The sequence below is a fragment of the Myodes glareolus genome, chromosome X (assembly GCF_982192425.1).
Source record: "Myodes glareolus chromosome X, mMyoGla1.1, whole genome shotgun sequence".
Taxonomy (NCBI): Eukaryota; Metazoa; Chordata; class Mammalia; order Rodentia; family Cricetidae; genus Myodes; species Myodes glareolus.
Window position 1 is genome coordinate 77,903,067 of NC_142053.1, and position 21,306 is coordinate 77,924,372.

A 21,306-nucleotide genomic window follows, 5' to 3' on the forward strand; every position below is an offset into this window, starting at 1 on the left:
ACCCTCTCTGAAAACAAAACAAAAATTAAAAAAAGAAGTAAAAGAAATAGAGTTTTAAAAAGCCACGTAAAGATGGAAAGTACACAGAGAATTTTGATACTGTATGTTACTGTGTTTTTGAATTGTTTGACTATTGAAGAAGGAGCAACAGCTGCTGAAACACATTTGTATATAACTGTTGCTGTATTAATCCAACCTATATATTTTGAAAATGCCTTGACTTCAAAATTTAAAGTCAAAAGATATGTTACTTTTGAGAAGAAGTTTTGCTTTTGTTTCCCCAGGAAATGAGAGGCTGTGGATTCATTCTGGGTTAAGAAAAATAAGGTTTTTATCAAGGAAGACCCCCCCCCCCGAAAAAACTGCAATGGGAATGGATGGCCCAGATGATCCAACATTTCAAAGTACCTCTGTTGCAGTTTCTCAGCCTCAAGACTGAGAATACTCCAGTCAGGAATTGATCATAATTCTAAATTTTCTTTGGGTTCCCATAAGATTATCAGTGCCCCCAGTCTGCAGGAAGTAGTCTGGAAAACTATAACCCACATTCCCCCAAAATGAATTATGGATGTTTGTCTTTGTGAAGCATTTTGGTTACAGATTGTTATGGATAATGGTCAAGAAGAAAGCTAAAAAAGGAGAATAGATTCAGGGTTTTTGTTTCGAAAAGAAAATAAGGGAAAACGTGCAATAATGCTCTTGTACACTGTAAAGATTTGTTGCTCATATTGTGTTAATAAAATGTTCATTGTTTAGTAGCCAGACAGAAGGTATAGTCAGGACTAGGAGAATTCTGGGAAAAGGAAAGGCAGACAGCCATTTACCAACCAAATAAAGAAGCAGCAAGGTGAGATTGCCTTACTGAGAAAATGTACCTGGCCATGTGGTTAAACATTGACAAGAATTATGGATGAAATTTAAGTTATAAGAGCTAGTTAGTAATAAGCCTGAACAAAAGGCCATATAGTTAATAATTAATATAAACTTCTGTGTTTAATTGGAATTGAATGGCTGCTGGACTGTGAGGGACAGAAACTTCCAGCCTCATTATGTTTTTATTTTTTGTTTTATGACAATAAGACTTGTCTGCTCCTGGCAGCACCAACCTACTTCAGAGGAGATAATGAGCACTGAAGAAACTGTACATGGAGTTTACTTTCTTTTTAGCAAAAGTCACCTGGCAAGAAAATGCACTTACCTCAACTGCTGACAGTATGCTGTAATAATTTAATAAGCAAGACAGAAAAGAAAGTGACTGCCAAACATTGTCAAGACAAACAGGGACAGTCTTTCAAAATACCTTCCTTAACAGAAAAGTCTATCATATGCTAGGCTTGTAGGCTGAAGATGGATACCCCAACATTGTAGAGGAACTTTGGATGACTGTCCAGGCAGCCAGGTGTCATTTCTCACAGTTTTTGGAAGTTGCTTGCTCACACTTAATGGTTGCTTAGTTAATATTATTTTTCTTTCTTGGGTCTCTGAAGGAATTGCAGATAGCTTTAGTTTTCCTTGTTTGTCATACACAGGAAACAAGTTATGATACAAAGTAAATAAGATATAAGGCTTTGAACTCACCAAGATAGAATAGATATGGAGTATTTTCTCTGAATTTGTCAAATGGAAATTGACTAGATAATTGTTGATGTACTTAATGCTTGTACATATTGTGTATAGTTATTATACTTATTGCATATAGTTTTTCTTATATTAGTTATAGCCTTTTTATTTTATACAATAAAGGGGAAATTTAGTGCTATATTATTTGTGTTTTAATAAATAAAGCTTGCCTGAAAATCAGAGGGCAAAGCACCCATAATAGTCAGCCATACAGGCAAGGTAGTGGTGGCACACAACTTTAATCCCAGAACTTGGGAGACAGAGGCAGACTGATCTCTGTGACTACAAGACCACCCTGGGCTACACAAGATTGGATCTTGTCTAAAAGAGAAACACTCAGAAGTGATCCCTGCACTTGGTATCACATGTTTTTAATCCCAGAAATAGGGAGGTGGAGAAATGTGTGATATGGCTGGGTGGAGAGAGGAATATAAAGGGTAGAGAGATAGGAACTCATTGGGGTGTGGTGTCTTCAGGATTTGTGGAAACATGATATTGGCCATTTTTGGTCTGAGGTAGAGGAAAGAGCCAATGGCTGGCTGCTTTGCTTTCCTGATCATCAAGTTGAACCCCAGTATCTGTCTCTGGGTTCTTATTATTCATGCTACGTTTTTCAGTCATTGTAAGCCTTCACCAAACTTACAAATTTGCCAAACCAGGCTATATTGATAATGGAGTTGGAGACTGATTGTGAACGATTTGTTTCTTAAATATTAATATCTCACCTTTGTTAACGTTTATGTAAATTTCTTTGGGAAAATGCTGTTCTGGCAATAAACTTATAGATTGCATAGATTTCAGTGATTAAAATCTTGGCCAGGGCCACATTTCATAATACGCGCCTAAGTGGGTGGTTTTTTTCCTCTTAAGTACAGTGTACACAGCCTAAGTTTCGTACCCTTTATTAAGAAAACAAAAGCCAGTAGAACTGGCATAGAAGCGTTTCTGCACTTCCCCTTTTCAGCACTGCACCACTTATGTCTCTTTAAATGTGGACTGCATGGTGGTAATTATAGAGAAGACAAAATGGGGATTTAAGTTAAAGTACTCTAAGTGAGGCTTTAGGTTGGCTTTCTCCACCCTGATTTTGTGTACAATTTTCTCTCCTAGTCTTTAGTCCTTTATTCAAGCTTTAATACCTCAAAGCATAGTTTACTGAACAGAGATGTTATTGTACAGTTTTATTAGCCAGCACATGATAATATAAGGTTTTGCCTTTGTCATTCTTATCACTAGAGTGGAATATTTTTCATCAAAATTAATCGATGTAAAACAGAATTGCTAATCAGCTTATCTCAGGACCTTTCTCTGAGCTTGCATACATTGACTTTAGAGATGTAAAAACCACATGGTGGCACATGAACTCAAATTCTGATGACTTCTAAGAAGCCATGGTTCTATTTGAAATATGAAGTTTATTGCCATTGTCATTTACTTCTCTGCCTTTTATTATGATTTTAATCTTTTTTGTTTAATAAAACAAAGTCTACTATTATTCACACATACATGTTAACTGGTACAAAAAGGCTTATTATTTATTTGAGTAAGAATAGAATACTAGAAAATACAACAGGCTTAAGAGGAATTACTTAAGTTGTACCATTACTTTGTAGGTTATTAAATTATCTTAGTTGGTGTTCGTTGCGATAGTTTATATATATCCTTCTTCCAAGTCATCTGCTAAACACCCCTTTGGAGGTAAATCTTGTCATTTCCTTTAACTTTTAAAGTTTATTTTTGGTGAGGGGGCATGATGCCACAGAGATGACATAAATGTGTGCGTGTGTGTTTATTGTTACATATGTGGTAACTGCACCAATGTTCACTACTAGTTTTCATTCCATAGCTGTTGCTGTGTTGCCATTTTGCTAAGTTAAATTCTCTGAAAGTAATAATAGACTTTTTTTTTTTGGTTTGTGGAGGTAGAGTTTCTCTGTCTATCTTTGGAACCTGTTCTGGATTTCACTCTGTAGACCAGGCTGGCCTTGAACTCACAGAGATTTGCCTGTCCCTGCCTCCAGAGTGCTGCGATTAAAAGCGTGTGCCACCACTGCCTGGTAGACTTAAATTCTTTAAAAAGGCACTACATGAGGTCTTTCTCCTTATAAGATCAAAACTTGACATGAATAAAAACTTTTAGGGACCAAAGGAAATAATCTTTGCTACATTATAGAAGAAACATGTATTGGAGGCTTGAGTTTCCTTAGATATTAATTGGATCAGTTGGCAGAATAATAACATTAATTACTCAAAAGTGATAATCATTTCCAATGAAGCTAGCATGCAGTTACCAAAGAATGAATACAGTTTCCAATAACTAAGGATTTCTTTACCCCTTTCTTAGATAATATAGGAGGAGAATTATCTTTTAGTCACCTGGTGCTTCTGGAGTATTTGTTTAGGTTTTAGAATATCTTATTTAGTAGAGAATCTCAGTTTTCAATTAGAGTAATTTTTCAAAATAAAAGAATACTTTTGGTTCCCTCCTACAAACGACACAAAATATACTTGCTATTAGTGCTTTATGGTGCTGCTTTGGATCTTTTTTTTTTCCCTTTTCTTTTTCCTCTTTTTAAAACACAGTGAAAATTAGTAAGCCAAGGCCACCATGTCTTTCTTTAGGTTATAGAGACCATGGTGCCTGTGATACCTCCAGATAGCATATTCTCAAACTTTGGCAAGTTGCACTGTCTTAGAAATTATTGCCAGTAGAAATTACATCATATGTAACGTATCCTTGCTGGCCAGGGTGTTTTGCAAGATTCTATTGGTGAAGAATTGAGCTGGAGTTTTAAATTGTTTCCTTATGGAGAGTTTGATCCACTACAAATATTTACTACTTGCCACGTCTAGTGATGCATGCTTGTGATCCCAACATCTTGAGACACTGAAGCACAATGGTTGCATGTTCAAAGCCCATATTGCTTTATTTCTGTAGTGTGGTCCATAAACTGGGTGTAGTAATACATCCTTCATAGTGATATGAACATTGGGTGTTCCATGCAAAGTTCATATGATAGTGCTGCCATACAGGCATATATAAAATATATTTTTTTACAGGGGTCTGACTTGTGTTCTCATCTCAAATTTAGAGCAGTATACTTTTTGATATGCTAAAATATATCCTATGGACTAAGTTTTTCTGACCTACTCTTTTAGAGATCAAGCTGTCCTAATCTGCTTAACAGTCTGCTGTGTGGACTTCTTACTGCAAAGAAAGCATAGAAAAACTTGGTTAATTTTCAGAATCTTCCCTTTTTTGAGACAGGATCTGACTATATATCCCTGGTTTGCCTGGAGCTTGCTATGTAGACAAGGCTGTTCTTTAGCCCACAGAGATCTGCCTATCCCTTGCTCCCCAGTGCTAGGATTAAAGATGGCACTCTCCCCTCTTCATCGCCCTTGCCCAGAGTAAAAAGAAAGACAGAAGAACAGAAATGAAAGTTTGAGGATAAAAGATTAATATCTCTGAAGTACTTATGTGGACCTTTAGTCAATTATTTTGGGCTGGGGTATAACTGTGGTGGTGTGTGCATTTAGCATGCATGAGACTCTGGTTCAATCTAGAACTCAAAGAACAGTTTAAAATGAATCCTTAATGTGAATTATCTGTGCTATTATCTTTTTATGGTAAGGGACCACCTACTCATTAAGGAGCAAAGTTAGCACTCAGAAAGAGAAAATGTAAAACAGGCCCTATAGCTCTCTACACAAACCTGTGCATTGTTAGCATTCAAGTTTTTTCCATGCCTCAGTCTCTTACACTGACTGCTAAAAGTTCCCTGTAGTTCTAGAATTTTTGATACTCTTACATATAAATTGCTTAGGATTTATCATTCTTTTTACTTTAAATAATGGAAAGTATCTGCTAGATTTCTTTTTTTTCCCAAAAGATTTATTTTAAGCGTGTGTGTGTGTGTGTGTGTGTGTGTGTCTGTGTGTGTGTGTGTGTGTACACCCATGGAATCTAGAGGCATCTTACCCCCTGATGCTGTAGTTACAGGTTCTTTCTTGTGAGCTACCTGATGTGGGTTCTGGCCATTAAACTTGAGTCCTCTGGAAGAGCAATATGTGCTCTTAGCCACTGAGCCATCTTAGAAACCCCAGCTAAATATCTTAATTTTTAAGATCAAAACTATATGTATATACATTGCATATTGTGGGTATATGTGTAATTATATAGATACTTATTCTTAAGACAGGTTTTATTAGTCTTTCTTTAGCAGCTATATGTTTACGATTTTCTTGGAAATGGTGTTAGAAAACTGATAAATAATGCCAATGGAGTTTTCCTAGTAGCTTACTAAGAGGAGAAACTACTTTGGTAGAAAGAGCGGTTCAGTTCTTTCTGATAATTATTTACACATAAGATATTATTCTGTCCGAGCATGTGATCAAACCGGACTCTCTGAATGTGGCTGACAATGAGGGCGGACTGAAAAGCCAATGATAATGACACTGGGTTTTGATTCTACTGCATGTACTGGCTTTTTGGGAGCCTAGTCTGTTTGGATGACCACCTTCCTAGACCCGGATATAGGGGGGTGGGCCTTGGTCTTCCCACAGGGCAGGGCACCCTGACTTCTCTTAGGACTGGAGAGGAAGGGGGAGTGGAAGGGAAACTGGGAGAATGGGAGGAGGTAGAAATTTTAAATAAATAAACAAAAGATATGATTCTGTCTGCGACCATTGCATATATCACCACAAAAGTTGTAGACTCAATTTATACACATATAAAGAAAAATAATGTGCTCAGACATAGGGCTAGTAAAGGAGAAAAACTTAATAACCTTAGAGTTGCACTGTCTAGTACAACAGGCTACATATGGCTGTTTATACTAAAATTTAAACCTTCACTTCTTGGCTAGGCAGTGGGTAGTGACACGTGCTTTTAATCCCAGTACTTGGGAGGCAGAGGCAGGCAGATCTCTGACTTCAAGGCCAGGCTAGTCTACCTCACAAGTTCTAGGACAGTCAGGGCTACACAGAGAAACTGTCTCAAAAACCAAAAATATACAAATAAGCCAAAGTTTTAGTTCTTCTGAACTACTACCATGGTTTCTGTTTATGTGATTATGTGTATGTTGCATTTAAAATCCTGCCCTATCTTCCATCTGAAATTCAGAAAGCTAATGCGGGTTTTCTTTTATAAAATAAGTTGATTGCACAGTTTTATTGTTGGTCTTAGTATTTCGGGCAGTTTAGTTGTGGAGTCTATTACAGAAGAAAGCCCATGAGGCATTTTCTTTTACATTTCTGGGAGTGGAGGACACATCTAACAAGTTGTCAGCTCCTTAGGGTCAACCCTTCATTGAGATAGTAATTTCAGTAGCGCGGTTTCTGTGTGCTAATAGAGTTGTTACTACCAGTTAGTTTCGCTAATTCAAATTTGGGTCTTTTAACATGTGAGAAGAGGAAGAGTGACCGGAGCTGAAGCTGTGCCCCTTTTACGAGAATTATTAGATTCAGCTACTAGATTGCATAGCTAAGCTTTTGTATTACATTTATTATTCTGGACCCTTAAAAGAACAGAAATTACAGAAGAGCATTATTTATTCAATATTAGAATTACTGAATGACCTTATCCGTATCTTTTAAATGTTTATATCCTTCTTATCATTTACTTGTCTTCTGATGTTTGTATTTCTATTCTGTGTGTGTGTGTGTGTTAGTGTTATAACATACCTAGTTTGACTTAGAGAGTACAAATGTTTGCAAAAACATAGCAGTTGGTCATGTTAACTACAGACTGTGTGAGATGAAAATTGATTTCCAGTTTAGGTCCTACTTGGAAAACTATAGTCTGTAGACTAACTGTGGTCATATAAACTCTACAATGACAACTCTCCATCTCATAGTGGCATGTAGCACATGTAATCATTGTAACCCGATAACAGATTTTTGAGGTCTAGATACCAAGTATAATGTTAAGCTCTTCAAATGTTAAAGAAAAAAAAAATTCTTACTAAACGTGGTTCTTACCTCCTGCGAATGTCAGCTTAGCAGACATGCCTTTTCTTTCCCTAGAAGTGACAAGTTCTAGGGTTGTCACCAATTAACACCAATACTCTGGAAATCTGGGCCTGTTTCTAATGTTCTCTAGCAAAGGTTAGGAGCTCCAGACACACAAGTCTAATGTGACGTTCATTCAGTGTATTCTCCAGTTTCTTACTGCACACACTAGTTTTTCTCCCGTTACAGTCTGTGGGAAGAAACTGACTTCAAATGGGAAAGGAAAAGCTTTTGGACTAGGATTATTAAATTGCTTCACTTAAATGCTAGACTTCTTCAAGTAATAAAAGGGACTTTTTCATAGCCTTGTTAGTGGGTTATATGGCAGTTAAGTATTCTAGTGACCTTTTATTTCCAGATATTATAAAACCCAAATTCAAAGTGATAGTAAGCAAAATATTTTTGAAATGTGGCAAACCTCCTACCCTAACCCCAGGCTAAGCCTTGATTATTTTTTAACAATTTTATTTTCAAGGTTGGATTTCAGAATTAATTAGATAGGAATTTTTGTCAGCTTGCCAAATACTTTAAACTTCTAAATAAATTAACTTAAACTTTTAATTTATCATTAATTTTGTTTTATTAATTGAACTAGTCATTTTTAAACCTTAAAATTTAGGTGGTTAGCTGAACTACAAACCATTCTATTTTCAGCTTGTAGGCTTATTTTTAAAAGGGGGGTATTTAAGCAAAAATAAAGTTTAAACAAAGAAAAGTAAAGGTACACATTTGGATGTAATTTAAACCTCATTTTGATGACTGTTGGCTTGGTGATTATAGATTCTGTTCCAGTATTGTTTTCAATAATAGTGTTACTATAGCAACAAATATAAATGCTGCTTTAAAGGGGGAAACAAAACCCTTTCCACTGATTGTATCTTACATGGGATGAGAACTGTAAGTTTCATAGTTTATTTGGGATGTGCAAAACTTATTTTCTTGAAGAAGTAATCTTGAGGATCGTGTTACAAATACTTTTTGGCCCTCTTAATATCATTATTTGTTTAATTGTATTTATTGAATGCTGCAATTAATTTAAAAACCAAAGATGTGGAAACGGTGTCTGCTTTCCTGCTTCTGAACTATTAGTTTATTTTTCTAAGACAATAGCTTCATTTATGTGTGTTGTCTTTTTATTTGTAAATTAGAGAGAGTGGGGGTGGCATATGTACGAATTTGTGAGTGAAAGCTCATCTGACCAGAAGTCGACTTTTTTTCATCTTGAATTTTTGAGATAGGGTCTCTTGCTGAATCTGGGGCTTGTAGATTTGACTAAGCTAGCTGGCTGTGGAGCCCCAGATTTCCTCCTCTCTTTTCCTCCTCAGCCCTGGGTTTACAGACATGTACAGCCATGCCCAGCTTTTTTCATGTGTACTGGTGATCCAAACTGACTCTTGTCCTTACAGAGCAAATACTTTACCAACTGAGCTCGTACACAATGTTTGTTTAAGGGCTTGAGTATAATTAGTATATGAAGAAATTATTAAAATATATTCACAAATTCATTTCATTGCAGGTGTCATAATAACAGGAAAAAATTAATGTCTTCAAACACTATTACTTTTTAGGAATGAATAGTTGATGACGTTTTTCTGTATAATATAGTGGTTTTCAACTCTTCTAATGCTGTGACCCTTTAATATAGTTTTTCATGTTGTGGTGACCCCCAACCATAAAATTATTTTCGTTGCTACTTTGTAACTGTAATTTTACTACTGCTATGAATCATAATGTAAATATTGTTTGAGAGAAAGGTTTGCCAAAGGGTTGAAACCCACAGGTTGAAAAACACTTATAATAATGTGCAACCATCAAAACTTATGGTTTGTATTTGGTGTAAAATGATGTTCATGCAAAGATAGCAAGAGAGAAAAGTAGGTTTCAACTAAATATAATACATTCCCATTTTTATGCAAAGCTGAGTGTATAAATATGTGGACGAATACATAACATATTGCTGATAGCTGTTCCCAATTTGTATAGTTAGATACCAGTATTATTTTCATTAATTTCTTTAAAAAGAGAGACTATCACATTCATTAGAAACAATATGAATAGTTTCTGTTTTGGTTTTTGAGGTTTGACTTGATAAAATGTGGAAGGTACTATGTTAGTAAGGCTATAAAATTTATTAGTGGTAGAAATCAAAGAAATGTAAACTTTTCCTGTGACTTACTCCTATTTCTTTGGCTGTGAATCAAAAGGAACATTATTGCTGGGACAGAGGCTGAATTGTCACCATTGCCTGACCTTAATTGGCCAATTGTGTTTCGTTTTTTCAAAAAAATAACTTTCTTTTTTTAGGAATTTATTTTATGTATGTGAGTACTCTATCCACATGTACAACTGCATGCCAGAAGAGGGCATCAGATCCCCCTATAAAAAGATGGTTGTGAGCCACCATGTGGCTGCTCGAAATTGAACTCATTTCCTGTGTTTCATTTTGATAGAATCAATCTTGCATCTGGGATTAAATGTTAAAATAGTGCATGCCAACTCTGGTATGAGCATGAACTAGTCTTTCACAAGTTTCCACTGAGGCTGGAAAGATGGCTCAGCCCTTGAACACTGGCTTTTCTTCCAAGGGACCTGACTTCCCAGCACACACACATCGTGACTCACAACCATCTATTAGGCTAGTCCCAGTTAAGCCATGCCCTCTTCTGGCCTCTGTGGGTACTAGACACATGCATGGTACACAAACATACACATAGGCAAAATACCCATATACATAAAGTTAAGATAAATAAATCTTGAAAAAATTATACTTGTTAAGGAAAATCTCAAAGAAGTTACAAGTATTAAAAGGAAAGAAAAATGAAAGACCTCATTATATTTCTTCCTTGCCCAGAGTCCTTTAAGTGATTATGTTTTTTATCTAAATATGTAGATCTAGGAAATGGAGGAGCCATGCCTAGTGAAAATAAGCATTGTCTACAGTGTGATACAATAATAATTACTGGGGAAGAGTTGGAAAATTCAGTTGCTAGTTCCAGCTAGTCCCTTGTATAATTGGAAAAGTCACTTGCCTGGTCCTCAATTTCTCCTAATTTCAAGTCAGTAAATTTGGGTTTTGAAATTATAGGATGCTAAGGACCAACCTGATAAAACTCGCTGATGTCTCAGGCATTTTTACTGTGTGTGTACACATGTATTTTTGGAAAGGCTTCTCCTTCACAGTAAACAAGTAATATCTGACTTGGGGTGTAATTGAGAAATAGACATTACTCAATTGACAAGGTCTTTATTATTTTAAAGGTTAGATGTTTTCATTTATTCTGCCATTCTTGTACCATCTTGTTATTCTGTGAGCAAGTAGTATTTCATCCATACTTAACTTCTCTTCAAAGCCAGAGTTATCAGTGGTATAGCCCCAAGTCCAAAGGTGTAGAGTTTTCTTGGTCCCTGGAGTAGGTAGCTTGGTCAGAGAAATGAACTGATAGTAATTGTGGTTACAGTTTTCTCTTACTGTCAGGTGGAAATAAAATAGGTACTATCCATCAAGCCTCTGAGCCTTGTAATTTAAATAGTTCTATTTGAATGTTCACCTGTGAAAATATTAGAGACTGAATGTGGTGACTGAGGCCTGTAATCCCAGTACCCAAGAGGCTGAGGCAGGAAGATCATGAGTTTGAGCCTAATTTGTGATGTATAGCAAAACTCTTACCTCAAAAAAAAAAATCTGAGTACAGTGATTCATGTCTGTAATCCCAGCACGTATGAAGTAGAGGCAAGAAATTAGGAGCTCAAAGCCAGTCTGAGACCCTGTCTCATGAAAACAAAACAAAATATATAAATTAAAAACTGAGTGTTACCTGGTTTATTTCTTTTGTGCTTGGGGTGGTCATGGGAGTATCATTTCGTAGATGAGTTCATAAAGACAGGCACATCTCTTTGTCCGCTAGTCCTGGTAACTGCTGTGGATTTTGAACAATTGATGATAAGCCTGTTTAGTGGTCCACAGGCCAGCAACTGAGATTGGATGGAAGATTTCTATATCAGAAGTACCTTTCATAGCATCTTTGGGTTCTACCAGGAAATTTTCTTGAAATCCTCTCTTTGTACGGTCCTTTAAAAGCTTGCTTACTTCAACAAAGCACATGCTGCAGGTCAAAATGAATTATAGCTATAGCTTTAAAAAGTCAGCTCTTTTTCCTTCTTGAAAGGAAGTAACTACTTCAAGGGTTTGCTACAGTAGCAAGTTAAAGGTTGTTTATATGAGATTAAATATCACATTATATGGAATTAGTGTCAGCGTTGGCTGTTGTACAGGAAAAGACTTAGGGCTTCATGATTTAAATCTTTCATCTTGAGTTATTTAACATACATTTGACTTCCTGCCTTTTTTGGATCCTATTTCTAGGTATGGCTAAATATGTGGAGACAGTTTTTTTGCAAGTGTGGGATTTGTCTATGCTTAAACTTATGCATGAGTTAAGCATTGCTTGATGCAAATTGTCTGCTTTTATGTGCCGTATGCCCCACAACCATACATTTGATCAGTAATTTGTTCTCTAGAAAGTATATCAAGGAGAACTTGTTAACAACTTTGCAAAATCATTTGTAAATAAATTTTCTTTTATATCCATGTTTTCATGTATGATTTTTAACAGCTTGTGGATATTTTCAAACAAACTTCATTTTCTACTACCAAGTACTGGGATTACTGGCATGTACCACATTTAGGTTTGGTAGGTTTTTGAGTCAGGGTCATACACTGAATAGTCCTTGAACTTGTGAGCCTTTCTGCCTTACCTGAAGAGTGACTGAGAGCTTGTGACCTTTAATCCCAGCACTCAAGAGGCAGAGGCAAGTGTATCTGCCAGCCTGGCCTACAGAATGAGTTCCAAGTCAGCCAAACTACACCAAGAGAAACCTCCTATTGAAAAAACAAAAAAGGGTTGCTGGGGTTACAGGTTTGTATTACATTGTCTGACTAATTTTCTATTAGCAAAATTATCACGTTCAACTTGCACCCATCTCTCTCTTGTAACATACTCCCATAGTCATAATTACAAAGAGCAGGATTTTATGTTTAAGCATTCAATTTTTAGTGTTCAAAGACAGACTTAGTACTAAAGAGATAGCTCAGCAGTTAAGAACATATACCGTCCTGTAAAGGAGTTTGATTCTATAACATATGTCCACAGCTCACAATTGCATGTAACTTAAGCTTCATGGGAATCCAATGCCACTATCCTTTGAGGGCACTGTACTCAGCACACAAACACACATTGGCAAGAATTACTTGGTAGGAAATAGTGCTTGCTTCCAAGCCTAATGGCCTGAATTTTGAGCCCCAGAGCCCATAAGGTAGAAGGAGAAAACAGTTCCAGCAAGTTGTTGTCTGACCTTCACTTGCATGCTATGGTGTATATTGTGGCATACATGTGTATCCACACACACACCACACCAATACATGCATGCTATGGTGTATATTGTGGCATACATGTGTATCCACACACACACTACACCAATACAAATAATAATAAGCTCAGGACACCATTTGTAAAGACTTTGTTGTAATTAATTGATAATGTATATCAGTTTAAATTTGTAGATAATCAGATGGGGTGGTACCTACCTGTAATCCTAGCACTTTGTAGATGGAGGCAGGAAGATGAAAAATTCAAAGTCATTCTTTGCTACATAACAAGTTAGAGATCAACTCTCTTTTAAAAAAATCTCTAAATATTTTGAATTATGAAATTCTGATATGCGGTCTATTTTCTAGGTAATATATAGTATACATTGGAAATGTGAAAAGCAGTCGATTTCTACTCTTAACAGTTTAGAACTATGAAGACATGATCCAGAGGGGAAATAATTATGATTTCACCCCCCAAAACAGGATACCATACTTGCAGAGCTTCTTCAGATACACAAAGAACACATTGTAGGATATCATGAACATGATTCTCTTTTGGACCACAAAGAAGAAGAAGAGCTGACTGAAGAAGAAAGAAAAGCAGCTTGGGCTGAATATGAAGCAGAAAAGAAGGTATTTTGTTCAGAATGCCCTTTTCCTGGATCTGTGGAGGGAAAAGAAGCTTAATTAGCGTGCCTGTGATTTGAGTCCATTCTCTGCATGTATGCCACAGTGAAATTTTTTATTTTATATCATAATGATCTGCTTATAACTGATAATTCTTTGGAACTAGGTGCAGTGTCTGTAGTCCCAGATACTTGAAAGACTGAGACAGGGGAATTATTTGAGCTCAACAGTTAAAAACTGGTCTGGGTAACAAATTAGAAACAAGTCAAATAAGATTTCTTTGTTTCTGCTTTTCTGTTAGTCATTGGACAGAGCAATGAAGAAGAGAGGTGTCATCTTTGAAGGAAGACATTAATATAGTTGGTCCTCGGGTATAGGCTCCCCAATTAGGAGTCTCAATTCATGGGGTTTGCCTATGCTTGGTAGTAAAGTAGGGAGAAGAAAGCAGTTTATATTAAAAAAAAATCTCCATTTCTGTTTAGCCCTTCCTTAATTAAGAGCTGTACATTTAATGTCAATCTCTGCCAGCAATTTTATTTAAAGTAATTCTTGTCTGTTTTAAACAGCAGCCCACTTGAACAAGAATGTGACTGAGCATGGAAACCTTATCCTAATACCTGAATCCCTAACTCCTAACTTATTGTACCAAACTTCTTTAACATTAATATGATGTTGGGAGTCTCATCAGAATTCACAGAGTTCTCTTGGTCTGTGGGAATTACCAGGAAAAAAAAAAAGAATATACCTTTACGGGTTAAACCTTTCCATGTAATAAGATCTTAGTTTCAGGTAAAAAGGGTGTTTTGTTTATGTGTGGAAGAGTGTTAATAATTTCCTAGATCTGAGAAAGTAGATTCTTTACTAAACCAGTAGGTGATGTAGAATTTCAAGTTTTTAATCACAATGTGAAAAGCACATAACCTTTTTTTTTTGGTTTGATTTTTAGGGACTGACCATGCGTTTCAACATACCAACTGGGACCAATTTACCCCCTGTCACTTTCAGCTCTCAGACTCCTTATATCCCTTTTAATTTGGGAGCCCTGTCAGCAATGAGTAATCAACAGCTGGAGGTGAGTTTTAAAGGACAAAAGTAGTTAACATGAATTAAAGGCAGTGCCAGCTGCCTTGTTGCCGGCTCCCACTGCAGCACTATCACATTCTCTGAAAGATTACCCTGAATAGACCAAAAAAGTTTTCGTCTATTTGTTGACCTTTTTCACCAACCTAATATAGCAAAATGGAGTTTGTACAGAGCACAAAGGAATCAATCCTTGAATTAATGTAGTTTGAATTATTTTAATTAAGGAACAATAGGGCAGCTGAACGGCTAGGGAAATAGCACTTTGATCAATTATAAAATACCTGGAACAAACAAAGTACTTAATGTTTGAAAGTAGGTTAAATGCATACATGAGTTTACAAGCAATGTAGAGGTGCCATTAGGTATATACTACTGTCCATCGTTATGATGTTTGTGATTTAAAACTAGAATAAAATATTAATTAAATGAGACAAGTCAGTTATACCAATAGTTTTATAATTTAACTGAATTTGGTTTCGTTTTTAAAATTTACTTAATGGGTTTATTTAAATTAATTGGTTCAATAAACCCCAAATTTGCATCTTTCTAAAATGTCTCTTGCATCATTGAGTTTTTTTGCTTTTTGAGACAAGGTCTCTTTGTGTAGCCCTTGCTGTCTGGAATTCACCATGTAGACCAGGCTTTCCTTGAACTTGAGATCCACCTGCCTCTGCATCATTGAGTTTTACTTCACTTTAGATGCTGAGTTTTGTTGCTGTCTTTAATTGTTTAGGTTTTAAATCAAGTTCTATAAATTGACAAGAGGAATGGTCTGTGTACTTTAGGACTCTGCTGTCTTTCTACCCTATATAGCTTATTTCTTACATCCTTCTAGGACCTTATTAATCAAGGAAGAGAAAAAGTTGTAGAAGCAACGAACAGTGTGACAGCAGTGAGGATCCAGCCTCTTGAAGATATCATTTCAACTGTAGTAAGTAACTGACAGTTGACTTACATCAGCTTCCAGCTTATGTGCATCTCACATCATTTGTTTTAACGTTTGTTCACTTCTCTACTTTCTGGGAGGGGGAATCATGTAATCCTTATAATTGGATTAGAAATAGTGAAGTATCAATAAGCTGGATAACAGTCTTAGATTGTAATTCATCCATTTTGCATAAATGCTGACAGAAATGGATAAGAATTGAGACATCAAGCATAGGAAAAAATGTGTGCATTGTTTGTTTGCATAATCATGTTTTAAATGTACCATTTATACAGATTAAATCCAAACAGTTCTTTATTCCAGAGGAAGCCAACACACATACAATAGTGGACAACTTAGTACCCTGTTTTTCTAACCTTGGTTTCTTTAGAAACGAGTAAAGAAAGGGGAACAGGGATTAAAAAATTCTGACTGTATTTAAGTACCTTAATAATTTCCCCTCTGTTGTACAGTTATAAGGAGTAAATGGAAATGTCTTTCTTTTAGTGGAAAGAAAACATGAATCTCTCTGAGGCCCAAGTACAGGCATTAGCATTAAGTAGACAAGCCAGCCAGGAGCTTGACGTGAAACGAAGAGAAGCAATCTACAACGATGTATTGACAAAACAACAGATGGTAAGAACTCTGTCTCTAGGCTTTGTTGGATTGTCTTCAGTTTCTAATAAGTTGATAAGACTGTAATAACCATACAGGATGAATGGTCATTGATTATGCTCAAGTTTTGCTAAAAAAAAAAAAACACAACTAGTAATATTAAGAGATATTTGGCCAAAAGAGTGGCCCCACAATCAGTTCTCCTGTATGTTTTTATGGGACCTATTTCTTTAATTTTATTTTTTATCTATTTTGAACATTTAGAATTGTCTCAAGACTTTTACTTCTTCTATCACTTTCTAATATCTTCTAAAAGTATAAATTTCAGTGTATTTGTTTGGAAAATGGAAGTGGTATCCTGAATGATGTATAAGCTCCTGCTTATCCTGACTCTTCCAAAAATTGCCATATTTCATGATCCTTGATCATCTTTCCCAGCACTATCTTGACACCGGGGAATCAATCTCTGTGACATGAGTTTTACTTAGAAAGCACTATGGAATTGTGCTTTTAAATTATCTTAGGGAATTTGAGACCTTCAGGTAGGAATTATTCCTGCCACAAATGCTTTTCCCTTTAGTGTTCATCACTGAAATGTTTGTCTGTCGTCATGTAAAATATTTAAGAGAATGACAAAGAAAGGGGAGTTTACAAAAAGTTCTGTAACTAATACTTGAGACTAATCACAGTGCAGGACTGCAATTTAATAGTCACGTCATTAAGAGAATTTAGTCCTAAATGCTGTTACTAACTGGTTTCTACAGTAATGGTCTTCTGAATACCATCAAATTAGTAACGGTGATAACAATAATGTGTTTTCCCTTTGGTATGGTACTCCCTTAACAAATTGATTTTAACTCAAAACTTGATACTTGCGTCTTTGAGGCGGGACATACACTTGTGTATATATACAGTTCCCTTTTCTCTCTGCAGTTAATCAGCTGTGTTCAGCGAATACTTATGAACAGAAGGCTCCAGCAACAATACAATCAGCAGCAACAACAACAAATGACTTATCAGCAAGCAACTCTGAGTCACCTCATGATGCCAAAGCCTCCAAGTTTAATCATGACTCCTTCTAACTACCAGCAGATTGATATGAGAGGAATGTATCAGTCAGTGGCTGGTGGTATGCAGCCACCACCCTTACAACGTGCACCACCCCCAATGAGAAGCAAAAATCCAGGACCTTCCCCAGGGAAATCTATGTGATTTTGCACTAAAAGTTTAAAGGATTATTAAAATCATAGAAAGATCTTTTATTTTTTTAGGAATCAATGACTTAACAGAACTCAACTGTATAAATAGTTTGGACCCCTTAAATGCCAATCTTCCATATTAGTTTTAAATTTTTTTAAATAGGGCATACCATTTCTCTCTGACATTTGTCAGTGATATTGCCTACAATCTTCTTACACGCATTGAGTACAGAAGATATTTCAAATTGTTTTCAGTGAAAACAAATCCTTCCCTAACAGTAACAGCTCCACAGATTTCCTCTCTAAATTTTTATGCCTGCTTTTAGCAACCATAAAATTGTCATAAAATTAACGAATTTAGAAATGAATAAAGATTTATATATTCGCTCTTTACATATAAAAACACACAGCTGAGTTCTTAGAGTTGATTCCTCAAGTTATAAAAATACTTTTATACTTAATCCATTTCTTGATTAGAGTGACTGAAATGGTCTTACTGTTCTTTTGACTGAAGTCTGAAACTGGGCTCCTGCTATATTGTCTCTGTGATTAAAAGTTAGATCTAAGGATTATTTTAGACAGAGAAGCGTGTGCAATATTCTTAAGTACTACTACTCTAAAGTTGGAGGAGCTTTGCAGTTAACTTCACATTGTATAAACAGCCTTAAGTACAGTCAAATACAAGGAAATTCCTTTTTCTTATTTAGTCTTTCTGCCATTTTTATTTTCAGTTGTATGTGCTGAAATAATTACTGGTAAGATTTCAGGGTTGTGGATTATCTTCTGCACATGAGTTTCCTGTCTCCTGGCACTAATGGAAACATACCTGTCAGCCATGGTGCCGGTGCTGGTGCTTCATCCTGTTGCTGGCAGTGGGATGCAAACTAAGAAAATCATGTTAGAGCATTTGAAGAGGTTAGCGCCAAAGTTGTGGTTTTAGGTTCACACCCTGTTTTATAAACATCAAAATGGCAGAATCATTGCTGACTTTAAGTTCACATGAGGAATGTGCTTTAACAGTCCCCAGTACTGTCAGTATTGTGAAATATTCCTCTTAAAGATTAGAATCACTGGCTTCTATGCTCTCCTTTTCGCTCATCACCGTGTTCCTTTTTCCTGGTTCCTTTACATTTTAGTAAATTGATTTTCAGTTTGATTTTTTTTTCCTGTTTTGATCTCTGCGGTGATTTTTTTTTTGCAAAGTTAATTCACCCAATTCATAAAGGTTTTTTACTAGAAAATCATATTATTTCATTTTCTAGATCCATATTTATGAAATGTGACGTATAATTTTATTCATGTTCAATTTGATTGCTTGAGTTTATTCAATAAAAACATTGTGTTTGACTATGGGAGTCAACTCATCATAGCAATATCATTTATGGAATGATATAACAAGTAGTAGAATAGCTGAAGAAAATCTGGGTGGAGTATTTGTTCTAGGCATCTTTGGACTTAATCGAATTGAACATGAGCTAAACAATGAGCTAAAATTGATCATGGTTTTAGTTGTTTGAATAATAAAAGATTTCCATTTTTATCTTGGAAGAACTAGTGGCTGAAACATTCACACACACTGTGTTAATAATGGAGAATATGTGAGGTTTGGTGGCTCCACCTTCCTGTGATAAAACACACTAATGAATTTTATGTATTTAGATACTATCCCAGCCATTTAATCGAGTTCATTTAATGGGGGGGGGCAGATGTGTGTTTACTTTGGAAGAAATAAAAGAAGCAAGATTTATGAGATAAATATTTGAAAGCAGTATGCTCTGGCCAACTGTTATCAGAATACTTTTAAACTGATTTACTAGACCTGGGAATTTTCAACATGGTCTAATTACTCAAAGACATAGATGTGAAAATTTTAGGCAACCTTCTAATCTGTTTTCACAGTGGATGAAGTTATAACTTGAATAGTAATTAGAAGGACTAATTGGAAATCAGAGAGTTTGAAATAAATCTTGGACCACTTTGCATACGCTCTTCTCACTTGATATTTTAGCAACATGATATATGTACTTTGAGTATAACATCAACTTTTAACAAATATTTAAAGACAAAAATCACGTAAGATACTAAAAAGCTCATTTTTATATTTGTTTTAGATGTTTTAAATAGTTGCAATGGCTTAAAATGACGATTTAAAAATGTTGCTTGTAATACAGTTTTGCCTGCTAAATTCTCCACATTTTGTAACCTGTTTTATTTCTTTGGGTGTAAAGCGTTTTGGCCTAGAATTGTGATATTGTATATGTTTTGTCCCAGTTGTATAGTAATGTTTCAGTCCATCATCCAGCTTTGGCTGCTGAAATCATACAGCTGTGAAGACTTGCCTTGGTTTCTGTTAGACTGCTTTTCAGTTCTGTATTGAGTATCTTAAGTACTGTAGAAAAGATGTCACTTCTTTCTTTAAGGCTGTTTTGTAATATATATAAGGACTGGAATTGTGTTTTTAAAGAAAAGCATTCAAGTATGACAATATACTATCTGTGTTTTCACCATTCAAAGTGCTGTTTAGTAGTTGAAACTTAAACTATTTAATGTCATTTAATAAAGTGACCAAAATGTGTTGTGCTCTTTATTGCATTTTCACAGCTTTGAAAAAAATCTGTGCACATATTGTTTCATAGAAAATGTATAGCTTTTGATGTCCTGTTTAATGGTGGTTCTTTTGCACATTTAGTTGTTTACTATTTGAGAGGTCAAGAAGTTTGGTTTTTGAATCTGTTATATACTAAATTCTGTAAAAGGAGATCTCTAACCTCAAAAAGAATTTACATACCAGGAAGCCTTGTGTGTGTTGTTTCCATTTTGGTTGTCTCTGTGTAATCCAGCACCATTCCTTGCTTCCCGACATCTCTGCCATTCATTTAAGTCAAATGAGGCCACTCCCCAACCATGTTTTGGGTATTTACTGCCCAAAAGTCCAAGCGGATGCCTGGAAGTCATGTACCTGGCCCTAAAAGAACTGCAAGTTTGTAGACTGCTTGAGCTTTGCCCACCCCACCCCACCTTTTTTTTTTTTTTTGCATGAATTCAGTTTCTTCCAGACAAAACTTTGAAATCAATTAATTACATGATCTAGTAACCATAAATTCTTTGGAAAGAAGGTACCACATGTTTGTGATTCTTCAAGTAGAATAGGTTGGTTATTTTACATGTTTGTTTCATTCAAAGTTATATTCAGGCCATTACCAATCTAGTATCAGCAGACTTGTTTCAAGTGACTTTTGAGTGTCTCAAAATCAAATCTGTCTAGTGTTGGGTCTAAGAATGCAAGAGTACCTCACCTCAAGAGTGTGTCCCTAGGGTATGCTCTGCCACAGTATTCTCAGTATACATAAAACCCTCTTAAAAATTACCTGCCTGGCGCTCTAGTCCTCATTAAGACTAGAGAGGGTGATTGTGTGTTAGTGACCAATACATAACATTTGTCAGGAAAATGGAAGCCTCTATTAAGAGTAAGAATACAAACTTAATTCTCAGGGCATATCACAATCTGCTCAGCAAGGCAATGCTTTACATTCTCCTGGACATTGTGCCTGTAGTGCCCTTCTCTGGCAGAGGATCCAGGCGAGGGCGGGAGCTTGGCTGTCATGAGATGACTACTAAGAGACCTTTACCTGTTCCTATGTGCCCAGCTCCATCCCTGTATCCTCATATTTAATAGGTGTTGGCTTTCAATAACGGTGAAGAGAGATGGCTTGTCAGATAGATGATGGACTTTATTTCGGGTATATGAGGAGAAAGTGTAGTATTGAAAGAAAGGGAACAAAGGTCAGTAGGGATGGAGAAAGACCTTGAAATTCCGAATGAGTAATTTAATATAGAGGATAACTAGGGTTTGTAAG

The 21,306-nt window shown here is 35.9% G+C and overlaps 1 protein-coding gene across 12 annotated transcripts in view; it reads left to right on the forward strand.

Moving 5' to 3' along the window:
* Atrx (ATRX chromatin remodeler) overlaps positions 1-20,024 on the forward strand; it is a 160,321-nt gene extending 140,297 nt beyond the window's left edge. For all 12 annotated transcript variants that reach the window (XM_048417796.3, XM_085684635.2, XM_085684636.2 and 9 more), the window contains 5 exons: positions 13,484-13,633; positions 14,574-14,699; positions 15,546-15,641; positions 16,143-16,271; positions 17,184-20,024. In XM_048417796.3, the coding sequence (XP_048273753.3) occupies positions 13,484-13,633; positions 14,574-14,699; positions 15,546-15,641; positions 16,143-16,271; positions 17,184-17,462 (780 nt within the window). In that variant the 3' untranslated portion in view covers positions 17,463-20,024. The remainder of the gene's footprint in view (positions 1-13,483; positions 13,634-14,573; positions 14,700-15,545; positions 15,642-16,142; positions 16,272-17,183) is intronic.
* Positions 20,025-21,306: the final 1,282 nt, after the last annotated feature.